Below are 27,835 nucleotides of genomic sequence, written 5' to 3'. Positions count from 1 at the left end.
TCGGTATAATGGCAGGAATCCTCGTAAAATTTACCAACGGGAGCTCTGCATGTATGGTAGGAGCAGTTAGTGCACGTCACCATGTGTTGGGGACATTACAAGTTCAAACCCAATGGTACAATTGTATAACTGAGGGGATCTGACTAACCCCAGCTGGACTATCAAAAAAATCCTCGTAAAATTTGGTCATTTTTTACATGATGCCAAATTTAAACATAACCCTGACGAGAAAATTATGAGAAAACAAAACACAATAACGAAGTTATAGGGTTGGCATGATTGAATTTCCTGTGCAGAAAGTATTACACGAAACTGTACGAAAAGGAGGACGATTCACAACTCATCAGAACAGAAAGGAAGAGGGTCATTGCCCAGCCTTAGATGAGCACACCAATCTTAGAAGCTGATGATCCAAGTTTTGGATGGACACGTGCAAAACCGAAGCATGTACAAAGAAGATCAGAGATCAATACCAAACCCACCTCAACCATCAACAGTTATGTCATGGCCGTTCGCCCTATTCATCACTAAATAGTAGCAAGCCATTTCAAACTGAAATAGACCACATTCTCACCAAAACATAGCCAAAGAAAAGAAAGAAGTAATAGATAAATATCGTTCAATTTCCAGGATCAGATGGTCGACAACATAGGTTCAGTTACATTTGTAACTGGGCTGGGTACCTGAAGCACATCAGGTTAACCCAGCACTGTCTGCACCCATCTACACATGCAAAAAACACACACACAGAGGGGTGGGGCTTAATATTTAAAATGAGCAAAGCATACAGCCAACACATGAAATAATGAATGGAGGTGATCGTCGACATGAGATCCTTGGCACAAATCTTTTCCCAACTCAAAGCAGCAGTAAACACATTTGTATGAACTTTAAAACTTCAAATCAATTTGATTATTACTTTTTAAGTTCACAAGTTCCTAGAATTTCCAGCAAAGGGTATTCTCTTTGCTGAGAACCTGGTCAGCTTTCATTATTTCCATCGAGCATTAGCCTTGTCAAAAAGGATCACTATTTTTCTAATTCTCAAGAGGGTGTATGATCCCTACCAAACAGATGTTTCAGGCCTACGGCTCATAACCCGACCTTCCGTACAGAATACATACAAAATTGTACTGCAAGTCTAGAAATAAGCACATCCATTCAAACAGAAGAAACATCAACTCAGCATCATAAACTTGAAGCAATATGGACAAAAATCACATCAACTTACTTCTTAACCTCCTCATACTCGGCCTCTGGTGACTGATCTCTGCCTTGAGAGCCAGCGGCACTGCCACCAGTAGACCCTCCAGATGAGTTCATGTGCTGGCCAATCTTTGAAACTGCCTTGTTTGCAGCATCAAGCTTTGCCTTTATCTCATCAACATTCTCGCCAGCCATAGATGTCCTTAGATCAGCTACTGCAGACTCTATCTCAGATGCAACTTCTGCAGGAATCTTGTCCTTGTACTCATTCAAGCTCTTCTCCATACTGTAGATTGCAGTGTCGGCACTGTTCCTTACATCGATCAAAGTTTTCCTCTCCTGGTCCTTCTGTGCATGCAACTCTGCTTCTTTGACCATTTTCTCAATCTCGTCTTCAGAGAGACCTCCTGATGACCTGATGGTTATTTGCTGCTCCTTCGCAGTAGCCTTATCCTTTGCAGAAACAGTAACAATTCCATTGGCATCAATGTCGAACGTCACCTCAATTTGGGGCATGCCTCTGGGAGCTGGAGGAATTCCTACAAGCTCAAACTCACCCAAAAGTTTATTGTCTGCAGCCATCTCACGCTCTCCTTGCAATACCCGGACTCCTACCTGAGTCTGGTTGTCTGCTGCAGTGGAGAAGACCTTGCAACAAAAGAACACATTCATCAGAAACTGACTCTCGATGCAGACAGAGATATGTAATGCAGTTAGAAAAGTCTTTAATTCTGAACATCAAGCAGCATTTACAAATCTTAGAACTGGAGTAGGATAGATCATCAAGTCTGGCTAGGTTTAAACATCAAAGGTACAATGTAGTCGGTATTACTCAGGCAACGCGGAGAACACCTGCAACCGGTGAGCCATCACTGACTCCATTTAGCCAACTCAAGGCCTACAAATCTTCAACAGAAATTTGAGCCGAGTTGGTGGGAACCTTTAGTACACAAAATGAATGCAAAATCCATCTTGTTTCTGTTTCTACCATATAGACATGGATGTTTGAACTAAGTCTGTTAGTTTATGTACTCTATACCTGACTCTTCTTCGTTGGAATGGTGGTGTTCCTGTTGATCAACCTGGTGAAAATACCACCCAGAGTCTCAATACCAAGTGATAGAGGCGTAACATCCAAGAGAAGCAGCTCCTTCACGTCACCACGAAGAATGCCTCCCTGAATTGCAGCCCCCATTGCCACTGCCTCATCTGGATTAACTCCTTTGCTTGGGTTCTTGCCAAAGATCTCAGAAACTACTTCTTGAACTTTTGGAACTCGAGTCATTCCACCAACCAGAAGAACTTCATCAACATCTTTAATGGATATGCCAGCATCCTTCAGACAGCTCTTGCATGGGTTCCTTGTCCGCTCAATCAGGTGATTAACCAAGCTCTCAAACTTGGACCTTGTCAGCGTGATGTTCAAGTGTTTTGCACCAGAAGCATCTGCTGTAATGAATGGCAGGTTGATCTCTGTCTGGGCTGTCGATGACAGCTCTATCTTTGCTTTCTCTGCTGCCTCTCGAAGCCTTTGCAAGGCCAACCTGTCTTTTGAAAGATCTATTGCCTCGGTTCTCTTGAACTCACTCACCAGAAACTCTAGTAGAGCATTGTCAAAATCCTCCCCACCCAGAAAGGTGTCGCCATTGGTTGCTTTAACCTGCACAAAACAGATAACCATTACCAACAGCTCCAGAGAGCCCATGCTGGTTGTTATCATTAATTTTAAAAAAATAGGATACCTCAAAAACACCATTAGAAATCTCCAGAATCGAGACATCAAATGTCCCACCCCCTAGATCGAAGACAGCAATTAGGCCCTCCTTATTGTTTAACCCATAAGAAAGTGCAGCAGCTGTTGGCTCATTAATGATCCTCTGCACATCAAGTCCTGAAATCCTTCCTGCATCCTTTGTGGCCTGCCTTTGAGCATCATTGAAATAAGCTGGAACAGTAATCACAGCTTTGCTAACAGATTTCCCAAGGTATGACTCCGCAGTTTCTTTCATCTTAGTAAGAACAAAGGCACCAATTTGACTTGGAGAGTACTGCTGTCCATTAGATTCAACCCATGCATCACCATTGGGTGCCTTTACAATCTTGAAAGGAACCATCTTCATCTCTTTCTGAGTCTGTGGGTCATCAAAGCGTCTTCCTATAAGTCGCTTGGTTCCAAAAAGTGTATTTCCTGGATTAGTTACAGCCTGACGCTTGGCTGGAGTTCCCACAAGCAATTCCCCCTTTTGGTTAAGAGCAACAACCGAGGGAGTAGTCCGGGCACCTTCAGAGTTCTCTATCACTTTTGCATTCTATATGGTATATAAGAAGTTAGCAATTGCACAAATCAGATAAAATTAAGAACAGAAGAAAAAAAGACAACCTTGCCCTCCATAACTGATACACAAGAATTAGTGGTACCCAAATCAATTCCAATGACATCATTTCCAGCAGGTTTGGAGCTGCATAGGACAATGTTTCTCATAGTTAGGAGAAAGCAAAAGTTACATATGTCAAAGATGGAGAAAGGAATGTCTAGTAACCAAACCAATACCTGAAGGCTCTCATCCATCTGTGGCTCGTTCCATATGGACTGTTTGAGCTGTTAACCTAAACCCATAAGCAAGCAACAGAGAAAAGCAGGAAGTGAGCAACTTAATCCATAATAACCAATGGTTTCCACTGGACATGATCCACCAATACCTCAAATGGGACAGAAGCAAAAACTCCACAACAGTTTGATTCCAATGGAAGTCAGAGGATTCATTAGAAAGTTCACAACTTGGATGTGGAAAAGTAATAGGAAAAGTGTAGGTTGGAAAGAAAAAATTACAATTTTTCCATCCGTCTCAAAGAGAAATTTTGAAAGGAATTTTTTTATAAAAATATGATTTTTTGATAAGAAAAATTCCTCCACCTAGGGGGTGTAGGAATTTTTCATATAAAAAACTTTTGGGGTTAGAGCAAAGCCCTCAATTCTCTTCCTACTGTTTGATGCCACCCGCCACCTTCGGCTTCCACATTCATTTCCAGGTCTCTCTCCCTCGGGTGGGTCTGGTCTATCCACTATCCTTCACCTTCGTTTCCAGGTCTCTCTCTCTCTCTCTCTCTCTCTCTCTCTCTCTCTCTCTCTCTCTCTCTCTCTCTGATGGGTCTGGTTGATCCACCTCTCTTTCTTGTTTCTCTGGAAAATAGAGTGAAAAAGAGGGGGGAAATCTTTGCTGGGTATCAATATGCATCCTTGCTCTCCTCTGCTGTTGCTGTTGGGTTCTGTTCTACCTATAAACTGAGTCATATTTTGTTGGGTTTTGTTCTCATATTTTGTTCTACAATTGTTGGGTTTTGATACAGATAAAACTTGTCCAACATTAGATGGATCGGGTGTAAATAAATTTAGAGCCTTGTAAAGGTATAAATTATTTTCTGTAGATGGCCACATAGCGACTAGCATTTATCTCTGATTTTTATTATAAACAAAGAGCATGTTTGTGCAAAAGAAAGCAAACAACTAACCATATAAATGAACAGAAAAAATTAATTACTATCAGATGCAAATCATGCAATGCCATTTGCAATAATTTCCATGTATAAGCTCACAGCGTATTAAAAAAAAGATAGAACCCACTAATACAAGATAATTTGATGCATAAAATTGATGTTTGATGCATCAATTTGAACATTTTCATGTTGCTCTATTTGTAAGGGAAGTAGAGACATCCTGGAAAAAAACGAACATGCAGGTAGTTGGGAAAATTTTCCAACCTTATTTTATTATTACACACAAACAAGAGAAAAAAATTCTGATACTTTTCCGGCCCGTTTTTCTCATGCTATGCAAACAAGAGAAATTTTTTCATTTGGAAAACTTATCATATTAACAATTCTCATACGCAAAATTTTCTTTTCTTATGAGATTTTTTCTTGCTTCCAAGCGTGCCCAAAGTGACTGCTTTGTTGTCCACATCACTAAGATGCCCCACACATTAAGTTGTAAATAGTTAGCACTGCAAAGTCAAGGACAGTGTGTTCTTACGCATTAGCTAGGCTAGAAGCCAATGGCAATAATGCAGAAGACGCAAGAGAAATTCTTTTTTTATTTCAATGGGTAAGATGCAAGAGAAATTCTTAACAAAAAATTCAAAGAAACAAACATGAAAATTTATAAATAAACTCCGTGAAACGAATAAGTTCCTAGTATTCAGAAAAGGTATGAAAGGCAACAAGGTATGCATGGCACATTTAGTGAAAATACACAAAAAGCAACTAAGTGTGCAGCCTCTAAGAGGATAGATATGCTTTTTACTTCTAATGTCTTCCTTATTTCCATGTCTATGTATTGTCTTCTCAAAAAAGGATGAGATGCAGCGTCTCTTTAAGGGAACAAAAAAAGGAGGATTGAGAATTGCATGTGATATGATTGAAAAGGACAAAGGACACACATGATGATTTATATATCTGGAGTTACTGGGTAAGATGATCAAGGAACTTAGACGTGCTATGTCACAGTAAATGGTTTAATCATCAATCATCATGTGGTGCACATAAGACTGAGATAAGCACAAGAACCTTGAGGAGGTAGGAAGACAAATATTCATTGTCAAGAGGATGATGGCAGAGACAGCATCCATTTCATCCATGGCCCCAGGGATCATTCATCCTTGGAGCTGAACCTCAATTTTTAACAGAGTTTTTTTCATAATCGCCCCTCCCTTATAAGGCAACTCAAATCCATTGTTGCCAACCATGACGAAACCATCTTAGTGTGACTGGACATCACATGTGAATTTATCCCAACATTATGAAATGTAAAGAATTTTGGGAAATCAAATATGAAAAGTTCATGCAATATAGCTCATATATAACCATTTATTCTCTTATAAAGGGTTAAAATGGTTTATGGGGCTTTATGTAAAATGTCCTCAATAGAGGATAATGAAAACATAGAAGAATGTAAGTGAACTTGATGTCAGATAATCAAATATAATGCATCTAATGTCAAGCAAATGGCAATATTATTGACTGTGATACATCAAAAGAAGATGATGAAAGATCACGAAATGCTGACTAGAGGAAGATGTACTAAAAGGCCATTGAATGAAGTACACTAGCATAAAGAACAAGGTTGGTGCTGCATCAGGTTCCTTTGCAAGCCAAAGTACGTTTACAGTTTTCATGTTAGTATGGTTATGCAAATCCAGCACCAGGTAGTGAACAAGACAAGAAAACAAGTCACCACCTATGAAATCAGCATCTATTTTTAACCAATGCATCAAAGATTTGGCAGTCGTGAAACTAAAACTACAGAATGTTTATATCATCTTCTTTTTCAGCTGGCGATGGTATCATATCAACCAAGTCCAAACAGGACGTGGGAAACTTCAGAGAAATAAGAACTATAACTAGGGGCAGCTTCAAAGGCTGGAAGCTTGAAAACAAGCCAGGCACGAGCTTATTGGTAGGATTAATTAGGAAAACGAGCTGTAGCCCAGCACAGGCTCATTTATAGCTCGACAAGCCCATAAAATATATATATATATATATAGGATGCTCTCTAACAAAAATAAAATTGCTGCAGTAACAGTTGTTATACCATGTCAGGTAATGAATTCAAACTCCATCCTTATATATATATCGGCTCAGTTCATGTGCAGTCCTATCTGTTCAAGGATGTTGCATTCACCATAAAACATCTAATCCATTTAAATGGCCTTCAAAGCAATTTTGTGGCTCCAATGATGCCAAAGTAGGGGAAACCGTACGACCTTAGCCAAGCTTCACCAAGCAAATTGTGAGCCTGGTACCTAACGTACCAAACAGAGCTTGGACAGCGCAATCTTGGGCTTGGCTCAGTTCATGTGCAGCCCTATCCATAACAACAGGGATGTTGCATTCATCGTAAACATCTAATCCATTTAAATGGCCTCCGAAACAATTTTGTTGCTCCAATAATGCCAAAACTACTGTAAATCAATACCCATAACCATGTCCTTGTTCATCCAGAAAAAAGGTATCCACCATCGTCACGTTTGCACCAACGACTAAAGTGCCAGGCACCCAATACCCACTTTGGACTTCGCATATAAGCTGAGCCTTTTTCTCGCCCTTCTAGTTGCACTTCAAGGCCAATCATTGATCCAGTCGATAAAAAAGAAAAAAAAGATGCCCTTTTCAAGACGTTAAAACAATTTTGAAAGAAGCAAGAAAGTATATCCTTCTATCCTCCCCATCGATCGATCGAAAAATAGTAATTACGTAAGGCAGGGGAGATAAAATGAAACTACTTTTATAAAATAAATAAACGGAGATTGCCGCATCCAGAAATTAATATTCCAAGCTCCAAAAACGGTATTAACAGTAGGAATGCCCAAATTACGGCTTCTCGGTCATCACACTATCACAGAAAAATTAAAAAAGAGAGATGATGCAGTGAAGTTGAGATTTAGCACTAGTAAAACTCAAACTAGCAAAACCAATAATACTCTAAACCGAGCCCAAGCAAAGAGCTAACTCAATCAACGCTCGGATTAGAGAATATAGTTCCCAGAGGAGCAGAACAAGCAAAACTCTAACAGAGAAACAGGAAAAGATCCCAACGAAAGGAATGGAATAAGAGGTCATCAAAAGCGATCGGAGAAAAGAAGGAACGCTTACGGAACGATAGAGGCAGCCGAAAGAGGAAGAAGAGTGGAGTGGGGGACTCCGTCTCCTTAGGGCCCTGAGCATCACGGAGGCTGCCATCTTCTTCTGCGTCGCACACGAGAGGGTCGGGTGGGCTTCGTTTAGAGGTTTTGCCCTAGAAAATGACGTCGGTGGTTTCCTGAGCTCGCAGTGAGGGCTTTTATAGGCAGGCCCGAAGGCCGAGAGCCCGATCGGGTCCGGGTCGATTGATCAAGGCCTAGTGGGGATTCGAGGTTCAAGTGGATCGGTTCGGGTCAAGTTTCATCACGTTAGACCCAAACCCTAGACCCATATGAATCTGTCCATAGAAACAGTACCATATTATCAAGCAGACATTCACTCAAGTGTAAGCCATTCGCCCCAAGGGGACTGGCGTAGTGGGATGGGGCCTTGGGTGCTAGACGGCCTGTCAAGGTTCGACATGAGTGCCGCCTCTTTGTGCAAGTAAATGTGTAGCATAGATTCTGAGGGTGGGGGTTCAAGCCTCAGAGTTTTACACTGTGTTGGCATGACGACAGTAGGTATGGCAGGCTGAGCTAGTGCGACCGGGTCTTCATGCCGGGTGTGGTTTCTTTAGGTTATAAATTTCAAAAAAAAAAATTATAAGCCATTTTGATACTTTCACTTATCATACCATATATAAAAGCAGAAGCAGGGGAATTCGATGCCAAAGGTTTTGTTCTTCATAAATATTTTTTAAAATGGCATTCATGCCATGGTTTTTCATAATGTAATTATGAAATTTGTCAAAACATTTGTATTTTTTCAAAAAAAACAATTGTTACTTACATGATCTCTCTCTCTCTCTTAACTTGGACTTGGACGACCCAAACTGGTGTTGATCAGGTTGGCTTTTGAGTTCTGGTACATAATTTCTGTTTAGTTAGTTCACATGAAAATTTCAATGGAAAACAATTTAGAATCGTCATATCGAAATGATAACTTTGAACGGTTGTGCCATTGTTTTGAAATATAAACGGTTCAGAGAGTTTTATTTGTCAGAAGCTAATCCATTAGCTATTGGTATGTCCCATGCAATACGTACTACATTATGGAACCATAAGAAACAATGAGAATATTAATCTCTAAATATTGATAAATAGTATTTAATGCCGATTTTGTGTATTTATTTCAGTTTTCTTGTGGGGCCCGAACATATGGACTAGTTAGTAATCGTGGTTCGGTGAGTCCTTTCTTTTATGATAAACGGTTGGCACCAGTTCTACATTTTGTCTCTATAAAATAAGGAGAAAGGAGGGATCATCGGAAAGAAGATTGTAACATGAGAAATACTAGAGTCTATGGATAAAAGATCTAATTGATAGAAGAAGCAATGTAAAGATCAATTATTGAGGTTTTTGGCCATTACAATGTCATAAATGAGATAAAAGTTAGGAATCAACTTATGTAAAAGAGTTGATCCACTAAGGTATTGAGCAGATATCTCAAGGAGGGTAAGTCTTTTTAGAAAAGATCATTTCACATTTTCATTTCTTAATTTTCAATTTTTTTCCCCTTCCCACATTTTTTTTGCTTTCTGAGGCTCATCTAGATGATGTGTGCAGTACATAGTTAATGATGTATCCTCGAATCATCCTATTGGCTCCGCTCATCTCCCATACTCTAGTTACTTTTCTTTTACTCGAAAAAACCTTTCCAGGCATAGAGACCTAGCCACACTGGCTCAGCCTATTGTACTTACGGTCTCTGTCCATGTCAGCATAAAACTTTGAGGGCTTACCCCTCAACTTCAGGGAGTTGCCAAGCTTTGGCTTACGCAGGAGGGTGCTCATGGGATTTGAACCAAGGTTGCCCACCAACCAAACAGTCTAGGCCCCATCCCACTAAGCCAAATCCCTTGGTTATTATAAGAGCACTTTAGATCAACTGGTAATTTTCAAAAAAACACTTAAAAGTTTTGACAATAATAAAAAACGCATTTTAGTTTTCAATATCATTAAAAACGCACATTGTTGCTCGAGCCTCGAGGACCCAACTGTGGCTTTCAGCGTCTGTGATATGTATACGATACACAACCACATGGGAACGTGGGAAATCTTAAGAAAATGAAAAAAACTGTTTCGAGGGTTAAGGATAAGTAAAATTGACCGAAATATGTTTTTAATTAATAGAGGATAAACTTAGGTGAATTTTTAACAATACCGAAACCTTATGTGTGTTTTTAATTATTGTGAAAACTTTAGGTGTGTTTTTTTAAAATTGTCACACATTTATCTAAATCATGAAATTTTAGCATATTGTAGGATGTTGAATTTGAGGCTCTTGAACCATCTGCTCATGTGATAGAATCATATGGTCCAGGTGTGGATTCCTCCTAAATTGACCATGCCCAGCACATTTATGCTGTCAGAACTGTAAAAAAAATACCAGAAGTGCAGAAAAACCCATTTAGCATGTATCATTCAGCACCTACCCATTACTATATATATATATATATATATAAGGAAATAAAAACCTCCCCAATGGACAACCCTCTCTAATGAACATTGGATTTTTTGTTTTTTTTTTCAAAATTTTGACCATTACATATGTGATCTCTCTCTCTCTCTCTCTCTCTCTCTCTCTCTCTATATATATATATATATATATATATATATATATATATATATATATATATATATAGGGAAATGAAAACCTCCCCAATGGATAACCCTCTCAAACCTCTCCAATGGACATTTTATTGGATTTTTGGTATTTTTTTCAAAATTTTGAACATTACAAATGTGATCTATATGCATGTTCTTATAGGAGTAAATTCTTGAAGCATTTGATTCCGATGCATGGATAAGTTTTTATAAGTTTCAAAATCAATGGCGTACAATCTTCATAAAATTTTGATACTCCAAGACTGTTTTTTCTATCTAAAATTCATGATCCAAATGTTGATTTATAGTAAATCAATAATGTTGAACACATCTGTATGGTCAAAAAAAATATTGAACACATCGGTAACACACACACATAATTATCAATATTGTGTTTATTCTTTAATGATTTTCTGTTGTTCATGCCCACAAGTAGGGGTGGCAAAACCTGACATGACCCGCCAACCCGCCTCTTAGGCGGGCTCGGGTTGGGCAAAAATGAACCCGTTTAATAAACGGGTCGACCCGCCTAACCCATTTATTAAACGGGTCGGGTTCGTGTTAGGGGTATGCCAACCTGGCTGACCCGTTTAATAAACGGGTTAGGCGGGCAGGCCAACCCATCCGCCGACCCGCCAACCCGTTCGCTGACCCGACCCGATTGCCACCCCTACCCACAAGGGCTCTGCTCATCCAGTAGGCGACTTGTAAATGTTACCAGGTCGACAGAAGTCACTAGTTAGAAACACACGGGGAGCATCTCCTACCAAAAGATCAAAGCTGGGTGTAGTCCCCGGTGGGCAGACTGTCCTCAAGGGTTTTGCCAACTGGAGGGCAGCCAATGTATGGTTGGTGATGGGAGGGGTTTTCCCTTGGTGGCATCAGCAAACCTGGGTGCAAATTATGTTCAAGTTTGGGTCAGCTCTGATGCATATTACATGTACCAAACGATGAAGTATATGTACACATCAGTTTTCTCTTCTGGTAGGAGCTACTTGTGAATGTCACTGAGTTGACAGGATGCCACAAGTTCAAAACCGACAGGCAGCATCCCTTGCCCAAGGTCGAAGTTAGGTGTACTCCCCGGTGGGCATAAGGACCTCAAGGGTTTTACCAACCAAGGGGATTTCCCTCCAATTATCCAAAAAAAGAACCAACCTGTTTTTACAATGGGTCTAAGTTTTCATTTTTGTGTCGTGCATGAATCAATTAAAATCATGTAGGGTTGGGTCTAATTGCTTTGATTTTTTAGATCAAGTCAAGTGATCTGCTAAATTGATGTTTTAAGATCATCACTAGAGTTCAACAGATTCTAGTGGATCCATTGATGATGGTGATGCTACGTGAGTTGGCCCCGCTTTTTTTTTTTAATTGAGAAAAATCCGCCTTGCTAATGGAGTTCATTGGCATAAAACCCACCCAGAAAAGAGGAAGAGGAACAGTAGGTGTCATGTTCTTGGGCAATCTTGGGAAACCTCTTTTGACCATGACTGGTGGTTCTACAACTTCAGATCAAGTTGCACCATGTCCTGCTATCAGTTTTACAAAATCAAGTACAAATCTGGTTATCAGAATTTCTTCTTCTTTTCAACAAAAAAGTCCCCCTAATTTATCACAAGAAACAAAACGCCTACCAGAGAACAAAAAAGGAGAACAATAGGAAGAAAGCATGTTAGCTTGAGAGGTAATGGTAAAACAGATATGGCGTAGTTTTTACAGTGGCGTATTATCAATGTCTAACTCACATCAGCGTTACCATGCTCTCGAAAAGTTCCTCTGAGACGCAGGTTTTGAGACAGAAACCATGGTCAAACCCGCATGGTACATAGCCAGTTAGATAGATTGGCAATGGAGAGGCCGCAGAATCAGCAAAAAGGCGGCCATCAGCTAGCCTTGGTTACCTGACCTGACTTAAACCCCCCAAAAGGTTTCATTCCTCTGTTTATCAAGGCAATCAAGACATGGTTGGAAAGTCAATCTCATATTTTCCAGAGAACAGTTGACCATCCCGGAAAGGTCCAGATTGGTAAGCATATTTATGTTCGTGCAGTTGCACTGATATTTTGCCTTGAAGAAGAAATAATATAGTTTTTTTTTTGCTAATTGAATACAGAATTAATTCAAAAGAAGATTGTTTTCTGTGGAACAATAAATTTGCAATACAAAAATGTACATAGGAATTACATAATCCATGAATACCATTGAGATAGGAATTGCAATTCTATGTTACCTTTCCTAATAATTCACAAGCCGTGGCTGTCAAAGAACAGAGGCATTCTTGCTATTATTGAGGATGCATGATCTTCCACCTTGAACTCTTCACTGCCACCAAAATCCTTGATTATCCTCTGGTGGTTTCCATATAATATCTTCCAAGTTGCTACAGAAATTCTTATAGAACTGCATCCAAGTGGCAATTAAGTCACAAATATAGGTGTTTAAAGACTAGAGAAAAAAAATTCACATTTGGTCAGAACAAATTATGGCAATATTGAACAGAGTAGAGATGACAAAAGAGATGGTCCAAATCCATGTAGCATGTTTTAAATTATTTTATTTTAGAATAACACTACTGTCCCATTGTTCTCGGTTGAATGCATGGAAGTCATTGTTGAAACGACCAGCTCTGTTTCATAAATTACAGAAACAGAACTAAAATCTTTCTCAGTCGATATTTGGAAACTCAAGTCCCCATATGAGTGCTTCAAGAACATCAATGCTCACAGCAGGAAAATTTGTTCCATTTCATTGATAATGTTTAGAACTTGGATGTAGAATGCATATTATTGCTCTGAAAATGCCAAATTTCTATATAGTTGTGCTGACAATCAGAATGAAATAACCAACGCTAAAGTGATGTCTAAATGATCAACAGTCAATTAATTAAACTGAAAAGCGTGTTAAGCCAATATTGGTGAAAGAGTCAACAGAACCTTGTGGTATTCAATGGTATCTCCTGCAACTTTCTGAACGTCTACCATGAAAAATGTTGAAGCAACTTCAAATACCTGACAAATTTCAGTTGACTGAATATGGAAACTACATAGATCATTCGAAAATTCAAAAACGTGAAGTAAATTACCTCCAAAATAACAGAGAAGCATGACACCTTATTAGCAGAAAGTCCTTCAATCCTCATCTGCAAAATAAAAAATGCATAAATGGGTCATAAGGACAAAAATGTAAAAGAACAATATCAAGACAGGTAAAATGGAAAAGCTGAGCTATCCAGAATAGCAGAATTTGGAGTATCATACTCCCACATTACTAATAGTCATGTTAGCATTCTAAAATAGCACTTGTATTATTGCAAATTTAGTTGAGCAAGTCATCTCTTTCTTTGAAGGAAATCTGGATCCAACACTAAGAAATAATTAAACACACTCAAAAGTTTCGAGCAGGAAAGAAGGGTTATTTTTTTCTACTGCACATGGGTGGGGGGGATCAAGGAAAGAGTACAAAATACACACCAAAAAACAGACTACCAAAATTACAGAAAAAAAGAAGGCAATCAGCTAAAGAATTAGAAACAGTTACTTGAAGCATCAATCAAGTCTAGGGGTGGCAATTTCTGACACGACCCGCCAACCCGCCTCTTAGGCGGGTTCGGGTTGGGCTTAAGCCAACCCGTTTAATAAACGGCTCGACCCGTGTAACCCGTTTATTAAACAGGTCGGGTTCGGGTTGGGGGTATGCCAACCCGGCTGACCCGTTTAATAAACGGGTTAGGCGGGTGGGTCAACCCGCCAACCCGTCTGCCCGACCCGTCAACCCGCCAACCCGACCCGTCAACCCGACCCGCCAACCTGTCTACCTGCCAACCCGATCCGTCAACCCGCCAACCCGACCCGCCAACCTGAAAACCCGTTTACCCGACCCAACCCATTTATTAAATGGGTTGGCGGGTCGTGTCGGGTTACCCGTTTATTAAACGGGTCGGGTTCGTGTTTGCCACAGCCGACCCGTTTAATAAACGGGTCGGGTTCGGGTTGAGGTATGCTGACCCGCCAACCCGACCCGATTGCCACCCCTAATCAAGTCTATCGATCAATGTAGCAGAACATGTCATTATCTTTGAAAACATGTTCTTAACATGTTATTGGCAAGTACTGGTCATAACCTATAAATAACAAATACAATGGTTTAGCTATGACTGGGTAGCCAAGATTATGGAAAAGGTGGAAACCATAATACGTAACTCAAGTAGCCAGATTTGGTTAAGTAGAGACCATCTTGGCTTGATGTGGGTGGGATCTAGATCAGGACAACAGGCTGCTGGGATTTAACTTTAGGATCCATGGGTAAGATTAGGATACAAAATCAATTTGCACCCCAGCAGGAATGCCACAAATCCAGGTTAGGTAATTTGCAAGGAACAGGTTCAGCTCCAATCCAGACCAGTTAATGCAATAAAAGACAAGGTGTTTAAAGAAGAAAAACATCTAGCCCAAGCTCAAGATTCACCTTGAAATTACGGATATGAGTCTTGAAACCCATTGACTGTGCTACAATTTCCATACTTGAAAGAACAACTTGTGCAGGTTTCTGTGTCACAAAACGAGTTTGATGCATCACATTGTCCTTTTACAAAAGCAAGAAGAACTCATTAGCAAATGACCAACTGATTAAAATACAACCATAAGCAATCCACATGTTGAATACCATAGCGACTAGACATGCTAAGGGGGTTGGGAAGTGAACATGTCTGATTTAAAACACATCAGTACATCACTTAAAATAATGCATCCAACAGTAATACACTGGGAATAGTGCTACAGAGTTCCTCATTGAATATCACAATCACTTGTTTATTATCTTATCAGTCACTCATGAATAATTCAAGTGAACAACTAGCCTTTTCAAAAGAATATGTTGAAATATGTGATGATGTAACAGGTACATACAGCCTTGCTGCAAATGCATGAGGCTAAAGCATTACCGTCAAACCAACCCCAAGCCACATTCTACTGATTGAGTAGACTTGGAGGAAGCCAGGAAGGTACAAAACATGCACTGGAGAGACCATGTGAAATCAAGAACTTGTAGTTACTAGGAAAAAAAATACAAACACGTTGCACATTTACATTTCAGATGTGAATCACAGACTTCTCAGACCAGCGGATTAGAACAAAGCAACTACACATTGTCAGCTACATCCCTCTTGCATGTTCTCCATCCAGCTCAAGTCAGTGATGGATGGTTGGAAGGAGACGAGACAGCACCCTTGGAAGCACTATGATAAACAGGAATTCAATGCAATGAAACCAGTTCAAATAAGGCTGGCAGGGGCAGGAAATGAATCTATTGGACCGAGACAGGGCTCTCTGGAGATCTATTTTGTGAATGATGGGTTGAGAAATCAATATCAATTGCTTCCATCACATGGCTTCAGAAAGTAGCCAAAAAACTAATATGTTATGGTTAGGCTGGTTACTATGTATGTCACCTGGTGCCAGTTAATATCGTTACCGAATGAAAGTTTCAAAAGATAGAGAACATTAAAATCCTTCCTCTGCCTGTCAAATATAGTATGCTATACAGTATACTTGACTACAGGGAGACCAGTGAAACCTAGAAGCTAGAACTTTGCTTTGAATTCTTCATAGGTGACAAATTTTGGAATAAGTTTTCATCACAGATACCAATCCAAAGCTCATCATTTCATATTTGGCACATTTGCTTAATCCCCATGGGAGTCATCCTCTCAAGTTTTGGAGAGAATGATTCTAATAGAATGTTCTCCCATTATTGCAAACGTGAACAAATGATTCTCATTAGCTATATATACATTTTAGAATAGGAGTTTCATGACCTGTGAGAAAGGAAGTCACATGGTCGACCATGTTACTCCGATTCTCATGGGAATCCAACTCACAATTTCAATGTGCTTGCAAATGTGCCCATTATGAGAGAAAACATCCCAAGAAGGATGACTTCCACTAGTTATTAGGGTGAAGTCACACGCACACAAAAGCAGGCAAGCAAGCAAAATACCTCCTAATAGACGATCCAAATCAAAATAAGGTGATAATTCCACCTGACATTTTGGAAAAATAAAGTTTTACTATGTGTGTGTGTGTGAGTGCATGTGTGTGTATGTGTGTGAATTCAGCACTAGAATGAACCACGTTTCAAGAAACACCACACTTAGAAGGTTTAATTCATCTTATTCTTATCCATGCCATTTCAATCATCACTATATAAAGTGGAAGCTAACCACAAGCATTCTTCATATCCATAAGACATAACACTATCACCAAACCAATACTTTACCATCACTATGCTGCATCAGATTCCTAACAGTTAGTTTTATAGATTATAAAACCAAATCACTAATACCTTCATTTCTGACTGATCATCAATGTGTACGGTATAGCATCAAGTGAAACATTTAAAGCAGAGACAAAGAAAACAGCCTATGACATACCAAATGTAAGTAGACAATTTTACCATCCAGAGTAGCATGCTACTGTAATAAGCATATGTTAAGTGAGTTTAAAACTTTATATTTTCAAGATAAGTTCCAGTCTGTCAGGAGAAGTATGCACCTGGCTCTTATCAAATAATGCTGAAAGATTTAGCCCTTGGGAGAGAATAATCAAGTCAAATGCATTCAAAGCTAGAGGACCTGCATCTTTATTCCTCAGTTGCTCAGGAAAATCTTCAACCTGTAAATTTTAAAAGAAGTGATTAGCTTCATCAATCTAAACTCGGATGAAAATACAACTCAGAGTGGACAAAAAGCAGATATCTGAAATCTATACTCATTTGAATAAATAAACACTACAGATATTAAACTATAAGGAAATTTCCCAGAAATTTGGTTGACATAACTTATAAGCTACAATTATACTTTAATATTTACAGAAATCAAGCTTATAAGTGATGCCATGTGGATGAAAAAGACTAATATCCTGAAAAAGAATGAGACCCAAAAGCAACTTGTAACTGAAAAAAACGTTTGGAACTGCCCTCAAGTAGACAACCGAAAGTAAGGATAACTCCAAACAGAAGCGCTTTTTTCCAATTATTTACCAGAAGAAATGAACTCCACAAGCAAGGAAAACAAGGATGTGACAGAAACTCAAAGAATGTTTGCTTCATAGATTTGAAAGTCCAACTGAAGAAATCAAGTATACTTATTATGGGAATTTGACAAAATAGAGATTCCATAATCCTTGGAATTAAATTCATCTAGCATTCTTTCATTTTTGTGGAATGTAGATGCTGCCATAATCCTTGAAATTAAATTGATATAGCATTCTTGAAAAAGGTGCAAAAGGATCCAACCCGGGATCCGACCCGATCCATGTAAAAAAAATGTGTACAATATAGGTTATATTTTAATCGGGTCTGGATACACCAGACCCGGATCCATACCTCTGTAAAATTAAGTTATAAATGAATAGTTTAGGTCACGATTTCATACAAAAATCGTGACAGCCGCTCACCTCTTGCTTTCATCTCTTCGTCTCTCTCTCTCTCTCTTTCTCAACGCAGGTACGGGTGGATTTCTAACATGGTATCAGAACGAAGATCTGTCTAAGGGCAAAAAAAAAGGAAGGAGGTTTCCGGCAGGTGCGACCATCGGAGTTTTGAGTTTTTTCCCTTTTTTCTACTCTTCTTTGTTTCCTTCTTCTCTCGTTCTTTCCTCGTTCTTTTCCCTTTTCTGAAATTTTTTTCTATGTACCCACATCGCACGTGGGCTTGCTTCTCTCTTGGATCTGAGATTCACGTGAATCCTGTTCACGTGAACCCAGATCGTAAACAAAAAAAAAAAACGAGTGGCTGAAACCCAGACCTATCGAGTGCCCATTTCAGTTTTTTTTGTTGGATATTGCCTGCGTGACTTCTTTTTATTGCTATCGTTTGTCCAATCCCCTCCACGCATATATTTCTACATATTCAAATATATTTGCTGTGAAGTTCCCTTTCCTGTTTCTCTTTGGCTACTTGTTTGAAAATATATTTAACGTGGGAAAGTTTCAACATCAATTTTCTCGAGTGCAAACAAAGGGGTTCAGTCTCTCTATTCTCTGAATCTAACAGCCTCTCTCTATTCTCTGAACCTGACAGCCGTAAAAAAAAAAAAAGGAGAAAGAGGGGCTGAGCATTTCGTGAGCACTCTTGTTGAATTTCATTCTCTATGGATCCTTATTCCTCCCAATCACATATTTCTTCAAGTTTTCTCAATCAACTCGTTTCTGAAAAGTTGAATACCTCAAACTTCTTGATTTGGAAGGGGCAAATCATTTCTTTTATAAGGAGTCAAGGTCTCTTAGGTCACCTGAATGGAACCACCCCAGTCCCACCAGAATTTGCTTCGAGAGAAGAGAAAGATGATCAAGGGGCGAGTTCGATCGTGTATGTCAAAAATATAGAATTTCTCAATTGGGAAAAGAAAGATCAATTAGTTGTTGCATACATCACCTCAACCCTGTCTCAAGAGGTCCTTGCTGTCATTCCCGACAATTGTACAACACTACAACTTTGGGAACGACTGGTTCAGACGTATTCGCAGGTTTCTCAAGCAAGGGTGGTTTTTCTAAAAAGAGAATTTCAGTTGTTAAGAAAAGACTTCATGACCATCATGGAATATTTGAACAAGATAAAGATCATTACAGATCAACTTACAGTTATAGGATGTACCGTAAGTGACAATGACATGGTGCAACAAACTCTGAGTGGATTGGGATCTGACTACAATATGATAGTCACTTCACTATTGTGCCTTCCTGTTCTTCCTAACTTTAACGAGCTACGAGCCAAATTGATCCAGTATGAAATGACTCTGAAGGGATTCTCTGAAGAAACACACATTCACCCAAATTCTCAAGAAGTTTTTGCCACAGGCGTGATTTATGATAAAGGACGGGGACGAGGAGGACAAGAGCGAAGTGGATACGGAGGGCGTGGTTGTAACGAGATATTGCGTAAATATAAAGAGTGCATACAAGCACATACAACAATGAAAAAGAGACAATATCACAAGTCCACGAAGGGACAATACAAGCACAAGCCTTTAAGAAGGCAACAATATACAAAGCCTCTTATTGAAAAGAGAGAGAAGCTCTCAAGAATGAAAAATATACAAGGGGATCACCCCTATTTATACAAAAGGAAGAGGAGAGAGGAGGAGGCAAAATGCCTCAAAAGGGGAGCCAAAAAGGGGGCTCCCATGGAGTCGTTGGGAGCCCCCAACGGTCACATTTGTGACCGTTGGGGGCTCCAACGACTCTATGTTGGAGCCCCTTTTTGTTATTTAAAAAATACAAAAAATAAAAGGAAAAAATAAAAAAAGAAAAATACATTTAATGAAAACTGAAAATAGTTGTTTTCTAAAACAACTATTGTGAAATTACAAAACTACCCCTATCGGGTATTTTGTAATATACAGAATATATATATATATATTAGATACATTTTAACACCCTCCCTCAAACTTTGCGGGGAGATGACGGAAAGTTTGCCAAGAAGAAACGTGAAGCGAGGAGCCGGAAGAGCTTTAGTGAAGAAGTCCGCCAACTGATATTCTGAAGTGACATACGGAAGAGAAATAGTTCCTCGCAAGAATTCGTCACGGACATAGTGGCAATCCATTTCGATATGTTTTGTACGCTCATGAAAAGTATGATTGCTCGCAATATAGATGGCACTCTTGTTGTCGCAACAAAGCTTTGAGGCTTCGGTGATATCAACTCCCATGTCTTTAAGCAAACTGTGAAGCCATACAAGTTCCATTGTCGTGGTTGCCATAGCCCGGTACTCAGCTTCAGTGGATGATAGTGAAACTTTCTGCTGCTTCTTACATCGCCAGGCAATCAAAGAGTCTCCTAGAAAAACACAAAAACCAGTAGTTGAGACTCGATCATTGAGATTACCTCTCCAATCTGCATCAGTATAAGCAAGAAGATTCAAGGAAGAAGAGGAGGATAGAAATAACCCTTTATTGATGGTATTCCGAATGTAGCCGATGATTCAGAGAACAGCACTCATATGCACAGTCGTAGGAGCATGCTGAAATTGGCTAACAGAGTGAACCGCATGAGTGATATCTGGTCTGGTGATGGTTAAATAAGTAAGAGACCCAATGAGTTGTCTGTAAGGTGTAGGATCTTCCAGAAGAACTCCATCCTCCAACCGCAATTTGGCATTAATAACCTCGGGAGTCTCTACTTTCTTATCATCGGAAATCCCAGACTTAGAACATATATCTGCAGCAAGCTTCATCTGTGACAAAATATATCCTCTAGGAGAATATGCAACTTCAATTCCAAGAAAATATCTGAGAAAACCTAAGTCAGACATATCAAAATTATTTTTTAACATATTTTTAACATTAATAATACTATTTTGATCATTCCCAGTGATAATCATATCATCAACATAAAGCAACAAAATTACGATACTAGAACCTGCATGTTTAACAAAAAGAGTCGTGTCAGTATAACAAGAGTGAAATCCTAACTTTATCATGATATCACTGAAACGATCATACCAAGCCTTAGGAGCTTGTTTAAGGCCATATAATGTCTTTAAAAGCCGAAGAGTTTGACCTTGTTTAAGATTTATTCCGGGTGGCGGATCCATATAAACTTCTTCACTTAAACTTCCATTTAAAAAAGCATTTTTTACATCAAGTTGATAAATAGGCTATTTTTTGGTTGATGCAACAACTATTAAAGTCCTAACACTGGTCATTCGAGCTACAGGAGCGAATGTTTCTTCGTAATCAATGTCATATTCTTGGGAGTATCCCTTAGCAACTAATCTAGCTTTATATCGTTCTAAAGAGCCATCGCTTTTAGTTTTAACTTTGAAGACCCAGCGACAACCAATAGGTTTTTTGTGTGAGGGTAGATTAACTATTTCCCAAGTATTGGCCTTTTTTAGCGCATTAAGTTCAACTTGCATTGCTTCAACCCAATGAGGTATAGATTTAGCTTGATTATAGTGTGCCGGTTCAAAATAAGAGTGTAAGGTTATTAAACATGCCCGATAGTTGGGAGTTAAGAAATCATAGGATACAAACCTATTTGGAGGTATTGATATTCTAGAAGAATGCCTAACTTGTGGTTCCTCAGTGGATTCAGAAATTTGAGAGTATTTTTCGAGGGCACTAATAGGATTTTCTTGATTTCTTCTTGAGTAAACATTTATATTGGTATCGCTATCATGAACATTTATATTAGAATCACTATCATTTGAGGGTGTTATGTCAAGAGGGGATACCTCACGAGAATCATCAATGTTTTCAAGAAAATCTTCTTGTATGTCATCAATAAGATCATATAAGAATATATAGTCAATTTCATTTGTTTCTTCTAGTTTATCAAAACCGTTTTCTTCTTCTAGAAATGTTACATCTTTTGAAATATATAATTTATCATTCTTAAAATCATAACATCTATACCCTTTTTTATTTTCACCATATCCTAGAAATACACATTCAATTGCTTTTGGAGATAACTTATCCCTTTTGTGTGATAGGACAAAACATTTGCAACCAAAAATACGAAGACGATTGAAATCGGGTGAAAATTTAAAGAGTTTTTTCATATGGAGAAGCATTTTTTAACTTAGAAGAGGGCATTCTATTTATTAGATAGATTGAGGTTAAGACGGCTTCGGCCCAAAACTTCTTTGGAATATTCTTAGAAATAAGTAATGTTCTAGCGGTTTCAATAATGTGCCTATGTTTCCTTTCCGCTAGGCCATTTTGTTGGGGAGTCCTAGGACATGACTTTTGATGGTAAATGCCATTTTGGGTTAAATAGTTTTGGAATTCGTGAGATAAGTATTCGCCACCGGAATCGGATCTTAAAATAGATATGTTACTTTGAAATTGATTTTGAACCTTTTTATGAAAATCTTTAAAGAAAGTAAATACTTCCGATTTATGACTAAGGAAATAAATCCAAACATACAGAGTAAAATCATCAATAAACGTGACATAATATGAATAACCCCCTTTAGACATAACCGGAGAAGGCCCCCAAACATCCGAATGCACCAATTCAAAAGGCCTTGATGAAAGAAAAGTTCTAGTTGGAAATGGAATGGACTTCATTTTTCCAAAAATGCAATCTTTGCAATTAATTTCTTTTTCCTTACAAAATTTGTTTCCAAAAGGAAAGAGATACATTTTGGAATAACTTGGATGACCAAGTCTTTTATGCCAAGTTGCCATGTTTTTTTCTTGGACATAAGAACAAAAAAAGTTTGTAGGGAGATCAAGATGGTCCATATAATATAGGTCTCCCTTTCTATGGCCTTGCCCAATCCGCTTCCCGGACCGGAGATCCTGCACAAAGCAACCATTAGATGAGAAAGATATTTCACATCCATGGTCGGCAATTTGAGAAACCGAAAATAGGTTTAAATTTAGTTTAGGAACAACTCTTACTTTTGGAACACAAAAATTTTGTGAATCTTTAAAAGAACCAATACTTGAAATTTTTAAAAAAGTTCCATCGGCCGTAGAGACACAAGAGTCCTTTGAATTGGTGCAAACATCAACAAGTGCATTTTCATGAGGGGTCATATGAAAAGAAGCTCCGGAGTCAAGGATCCAAGAATACGTACCGGGTGAAGATGATGAAGCAATAGCCGCACCCGATGTGGAGGAAGAAACTCTTAGCATTTGTTGGAGAGCCATAGATATTTGTCCAAGAGTTTCTTTGATGTCATTGTTCTTGCCTTCATCTTCTTTGGTGGTGGTTTCCTCAAGAGAAGCTACTTTAGGCTTGAAGGTTCCAATAAGCTTAGGACAAGCGGGTCTAATGTGACCCGGCTCATTGCAATAATGACAAACAATCATTTTTCTTCCTCCATTGTAGTTTCCTTGTTTCCCAAAATGAGGAGGCTTATAGGTTCTAACATTATTACCCGGTTTGGATACGGCAAGGACTTCATCAACATGCTTACTCATGTCAAGCCTTGTCTCCTCTTGAGTGATTTCGACAATAGCATCCTCAATAGGAGGAAAAATAGATCTATGGAGAAGTGAAGATCTCACTTGCTCAAATTCGGGACGTAGCCCAAAAAGAAATTGAAACAATCGCTCTTGTTCCATTTGTTTTTGCCTTAAATCAATGTCTTCCATAGAAACCCATTTTGGCTCCAAGAGAGCCAATTCATCCCATAGTGGGTTTAAAGCACTATAATAGTCTTGAATGCTAGAATCACCTTGCTTGGTGGTTCTAATCTTTTCTTGCAAGAAGTATGCTCTTGCAAGATCCTTTTGGGTATACATACCCTTAATAAAGGACCAAGTCTCATTGGCTCTACGGAATTTAGCTATATTAGCACATACCTTAAGCTCCACATTATTCATAAACCACGCAAGGATTTTTGGGTGATTGCTTTCCCAATCTTCCACTTCCTTTTGATGACTTTCAATGGCCTTGAGGCGAGCATCTCCTTCAAGAGCCTTTTCTTGACCTTCTTCAATCTTCGTGAGCATAAGCTTAGGTTCCGGAACGGAACCCATGACAAAACCCCAAAGCTTCTTCCCTTTGAGATTATTTTCCATTGCCGATGCCCACATCATATAATTCTTTCCATTGAGCTTGAAAGAAAGGTTAATTTTTGTCTCCATGATGTTGCCAAGAAGTGAGAAGATATCTATTAGATATGAAAAAACACGAACCACGCCTTTCCTTCAAGAATCGAGTGGCTCTGATACCATGTAACGAGATATTGCGGAAATATAAAGAGTGCATACAAGCACATACAACAATGAAAAAGAGACAATATCACAAGTCCACGAAGGGACAATACAAGCACAAGCCTTTAAGAAGGCAACAATATACAAAGCCTCTTATTGAAAAGAGAGAGAAGCTCTCAAGAATGAAAAATATACAAGGGGATCACCCCTATTTATACAAAAGGAAGAGGAGAGAGGAGGAGGCAAAATGCCTCAAAAGGGGAGCCAAAAAGGGGGCTCCCATGGAGTCGTTGGGAGCCCCCAACGGTCACATTTGTGACCGTTGGGGGCTCCAACGACTCTATGTTGGAGCCCCTTTTTGTTATTTAAAAAATACAAAAAATAAAAGGAAAAAAGAAAAAAAGAAAAATACATTTAAATGAAAACTGAAAATAGTTGTTTTCTAAAACAACTATTGTGAAATTACAAAACTACCCCTATCGGGTATTTTGTAATATACATAATATATATAAGATACATTTTAACAGTGGTCTGCTTCCCACTCCAAACATGTTAGCTCATGTGCAAGGACCAAGATCCATCCTTACTTGCTTCCTTTGTAACAAAAAGGGGCATATCAAATAATCCAGAAAATAAAAGAAAGGGTCCACAGACAGAAACCAAAAGAAGATTCACAAATACCAGAGACAGTGGAGAGATTAAAGATCTGCTGATATCTGTCTTGTCAGAGTTGAAATTGAAGCAGAATGACGAAGGCACTTGGTTTGTCGACTCAAGGGCAGCGACTCATGTGACAGGCGATGCAGGTAAAATTTCTAACCCTATTCCTTATTTTGGAAAAAGTAAGATTGTCACTGGAGATGGATCCCACCATCCTGTTTCTCATGTTGGAAAAACTGCCATGCCCATGTCATATTTTACTTACTCTTTCTGACGTTCTCCATGCTCCTGACATCAAGAAAAATATTGTCTCTGTTTCCAAACTTATTGATGATAATAATGCTTCAGTTGAATTTACCCCCTCTTCTGTGCAGGTCAAAGACCTACGCACGAGGGAAACATTCGCTGAAGGAAAGAGACGAGGCAATATGTATGTATTTGAAGAAGCTCCATGTCATGTTGTCCGCCCTGTTCATCTGAATTCGAAGCCTTCATTAGAGTCATGTTCACCCTTTTATGCTAATGTTTTTAGTATTTCTGAATGTAATAAGTCATTCTTATGGCATAGTCGATTAGGACATTGTGGGGGTCATTTTATTGAAAAACTTGTCTCTAATAATCTCATTCCAAAAGAAAGTCTCAATGGGAATGAGAGCAGTCATAAGTGTTCCAGTTGTCTTTCATGCAAGAGTCATGTATTGCCTTTTCATTCAATTAATAAGAGAGCTTCAAAACCTTTTGAGATTATTTGTTCTGATGTATGGGGACTCGCCCCAATTGTCTCTGGATCTGGAAGCAGATACTACATAATCTTTGTTGCTAGTTATTCTCAATACACTTGGATATATTTCATAAAAAATAAGTCAGAAGTCTTCTCTTTGTTTCAAAATTTTCTTTCCTTGGTCAAAAATCAATTCTCTGAGTCCATTCAATTTTTTCAATGTGATGGAGGTGGGGAATTCTCATCCTGTGATTTTATTTCTTTTCTTCGAAATAACGGAATAGGAAGAAGGGTGTCTTGCCCTCACATTCCTCAACAAAATGAAATTGCTGAACGAAAACATAGACATATCGTTGAAAGTGTCATGAGTATGTTTCATGACAGTAATCTTCCTATCAACCTCTAGACAGAAGCTTTTCATTCTGCCGTGCATGTGATAAATAGACTACCCATGGTTGTTCTGGAAAATAAGCCTCCTTATCACTGTCTTTTTGGAGCTCATCCTAGTTATCATGATCTGCGTGTTTTTAGATGTGTTTGATATGTGCATATTTATCAGTCTCTGAGAAACAAGTTTCAGGACAAGGCCCAGAAGTGTAGGTTTGTGAGACATGCAGATGACTACAAAGGATATACGTGTTATGATCCCACCAACAAACGTATCAGAATCTCAAGAAATGTTGTCTTTGATGAACAAAACTTTGATGACAGAGCTGACGCAACGAACATGCCAACTGAAGTTTACTATCCTTAGCTGAGTTCAAAACTTTTTGCTGGCTCCAATGAAGCATGTTCCTCAGATTGTGTACAACAAGAAGAAGAGATGTTTGAGAACATTGGGACGTCGGGATCACAGAATGCAGAGGAAGTATCGGGCAGATACAAAGGCATTGTCTATTCTAAACAGAGACCGACAACGTCAAGTCATTTAGATCATGTCTCAGTCGCCAATCCAACTCCTTCTCATACTCTTGAGGTCAGAAAATCAAACCGCATACGACATCCCATTGACAGGTGGGTTAGCTATAACAACTTCTCCTTGGATCTTCAACTCTTTTTAACTGCACTCAATAAGGAAGATGAACCCATTATGTACTATCAAGCAGTCACTTCTACCAAATGGGTAGAAGCCATGAATGATGAAATGCAAGCCTTACATGAATGTGGAACCTAAGAATTTGTTCCCAGACCACCTGACAAAAATGTTATCGGATGTAAATGGGTCTACAAAATAAAGTACAAGCCAGATGGAACCATTGAACGATATAAGGCAAGGCTTATGGCAAAAGGATTCACTCAAGAAGCAAGGCAAGACTATGATGAGACCTTTAGTCCGGTTGTAAGAATGGGAACAATTCGAATTATTATTTCTCTGGCTGTTAAACATGGATGGAAGCTGAGTCAGCTCGATGTGAAAAATGCATTATTGCATGGAGATTTGAAGGAGGAAGTATACATAGAGCACCCCCCTGGATATCAAGAACAAAATTGTAAAACCCATGTGTGCAGGTTAAACATAGCTATCTATGGTCTGAAGCAAGCATCTCGCTCTTGGTTTGATAGCTTCTCGCTAGAAATTCAGAAACATGGATTTTCACGTTCCATGCTGGACCACTCATTATTTATTTATAAAAGTCAGACTGTAACCACTCTATTATTAATTTATGTCGATGATATTATCATCACAAGAAACTCTACTGCTCACACTCAAGAAGTAAAAGGCTTGCTAGGTCAAAGGTTCAAAATGAAAGATCTTGGAGTTCTACGTTATTTTCTTGGTGTAGAAGTTGATAACCAGACTCATGGTTTGACACTCACTCAGCATAAGTACACCGTAGACGTTCTCAACAAGGTAGGTATGAAAGACTGCAAACCTCTAGGAACTCCGAGTGTGCTTCATCAAAAACTTAGCGTTGATGATGGAAATCTGTGTGATAACCCCACCAAGTATCGAAGCATAATAGGAATGTTACAGTACCTCACATTCACTAGACCTAACATCGTTTATTCAGTCAATCAAGTGTCTCAATTTATGCATGCGCCACGTACTGGACATATGAAAGTGGTCAAGAGAATCTTTAGATATCTGAAAGGGATTATTGGGGATGGATTGATATATTCACCACAGTCATATGGCAAAGATGAGCACGAACTTACTGTATACTGTGATGCAGACTGGGCGGGAGATCCTGACGAACGAAGATCTACATCAGGATATTGTGTCTACATTGGAAGAAATTTAGTCTCTTGGAGCAGTAGAAAACAAAAGGCTATCGCTAGATCAAGCACTGAGGCTGA

General features: G+C 38.9%; 2 protein-coding genes across 3 annotated transcripts in view; both read right to left on the bottom strand.

The window, feature by feature from the left end:
- Positions 1–884: 884 nt before the first annotated feature.
- Positions 885–8,009, bottom strand: LOC149841663 (heat shock 70 kDa protein, mitochondrial). The gene is made up of 6 exons (XM_089998630.1): positions 7,855–8,009; positions 3,758–3,813; positions 3,587–3,665; positions 2,949–3,515; positions 2,246–2,866; positions 885–1,854 (listed from the first exon to the last, which is right to left on the bottom strand). The coding sequence occupies exons 1-6, from the start codon at positions 7,939–7,941 to the stop codon at positions 1,228–1,230; spliced, it is 2,037 nt and encodes a 678-aa protein (XP_089854756.1). The 5' UTR covers positions 7,942–8,009; the 3' UTR covers positions 885–1,227.
- A 4,551-nt stretch (positions 8,010–12,560) lies between these two features.
- Positions 12,561–27,835, bottom strand: part of LOC149841662 (CBL-interacting serine/threonine-protein kinase 8-like) — an 81,390-nt gene continuing 66,115 nt past the window's right edge. Inside the window, exons 10-14 of one of the 2 annotated variants that reach the window (XM_089998628.1) lie at positions 17,036–17,155; positions 14,952–15,068; positions 13,570–13,626; positions 13,421–13,495; positions 12,561–12,887 (exon numbers count right to left, since the gene is read on the bottom strand). In XM_089998628.1, coding sequence (XP_089854754.1) covers positions 12,807–12,887; positions 13,421–13,495; positions 13,570–13,626; positions 14,952–15,068; positions 17,036–17,155 — 450 coding nt within the window. In that variant the 3' untranslated portion in view covers positions 12,561–12,806. The remainder of the gene's footprint in view (positions 12,888–13,420; positions 13,496–13,569; positions 13,627–14,951; positions 15,069–17,035; positions 17,156–27,835) is intronic. The other variant, XM_089998629.1, reaches the window with a different exon arrangement.

The sequence above is a fragment of the Nuphar pumila genome, chromosome 3, assembly GCF_984573655.1.
Source record: "Nuphar pumila chromosome 3, dmNupPumi1.hap1.1, whole genome shotgun sequence".
Lineage (NCBI taxonomy): Eukaryota > Viridiplantae > Streptophyta > Magnoliopsida > Nymphaeales > Nymphaeaceae > Nuphar > Nuphar pumila.
The sequence above is the reverse complement of the archived record's forward strand: the minus strand, read 5'-3'. Positions and strand labels throughout refer to the sequence as shown.

What these genes read in the sequence shown, in the direction of transcription:
- LOC149841663 (XM_089998630.1), bottom strand. Translation starts at nt 7,941, where the DNA reads ATGGCAGCCTCCGTGATGCTCAGGGCCCTAAGGAGACGGAGTCCCCCA. An exon ending in AGATGGATGAGAGCCTTCAG is followed by an intron (nt 3,666 to 3,757) that starts GTATTGGTTTGG and finishes TGTCCTATGCAG; the next exon opens with CTCCAAACCTGCTGGAAATG. An exon ending in TTCCAACGAAGAAGAGTCAG is followed by an intron (nt 1,855 to 2,245) that starts GTATAGAGTACA and finishes TTTTGTTGCAAG; the next exon opens with GTCTTCTCCACTGCAGCAGA.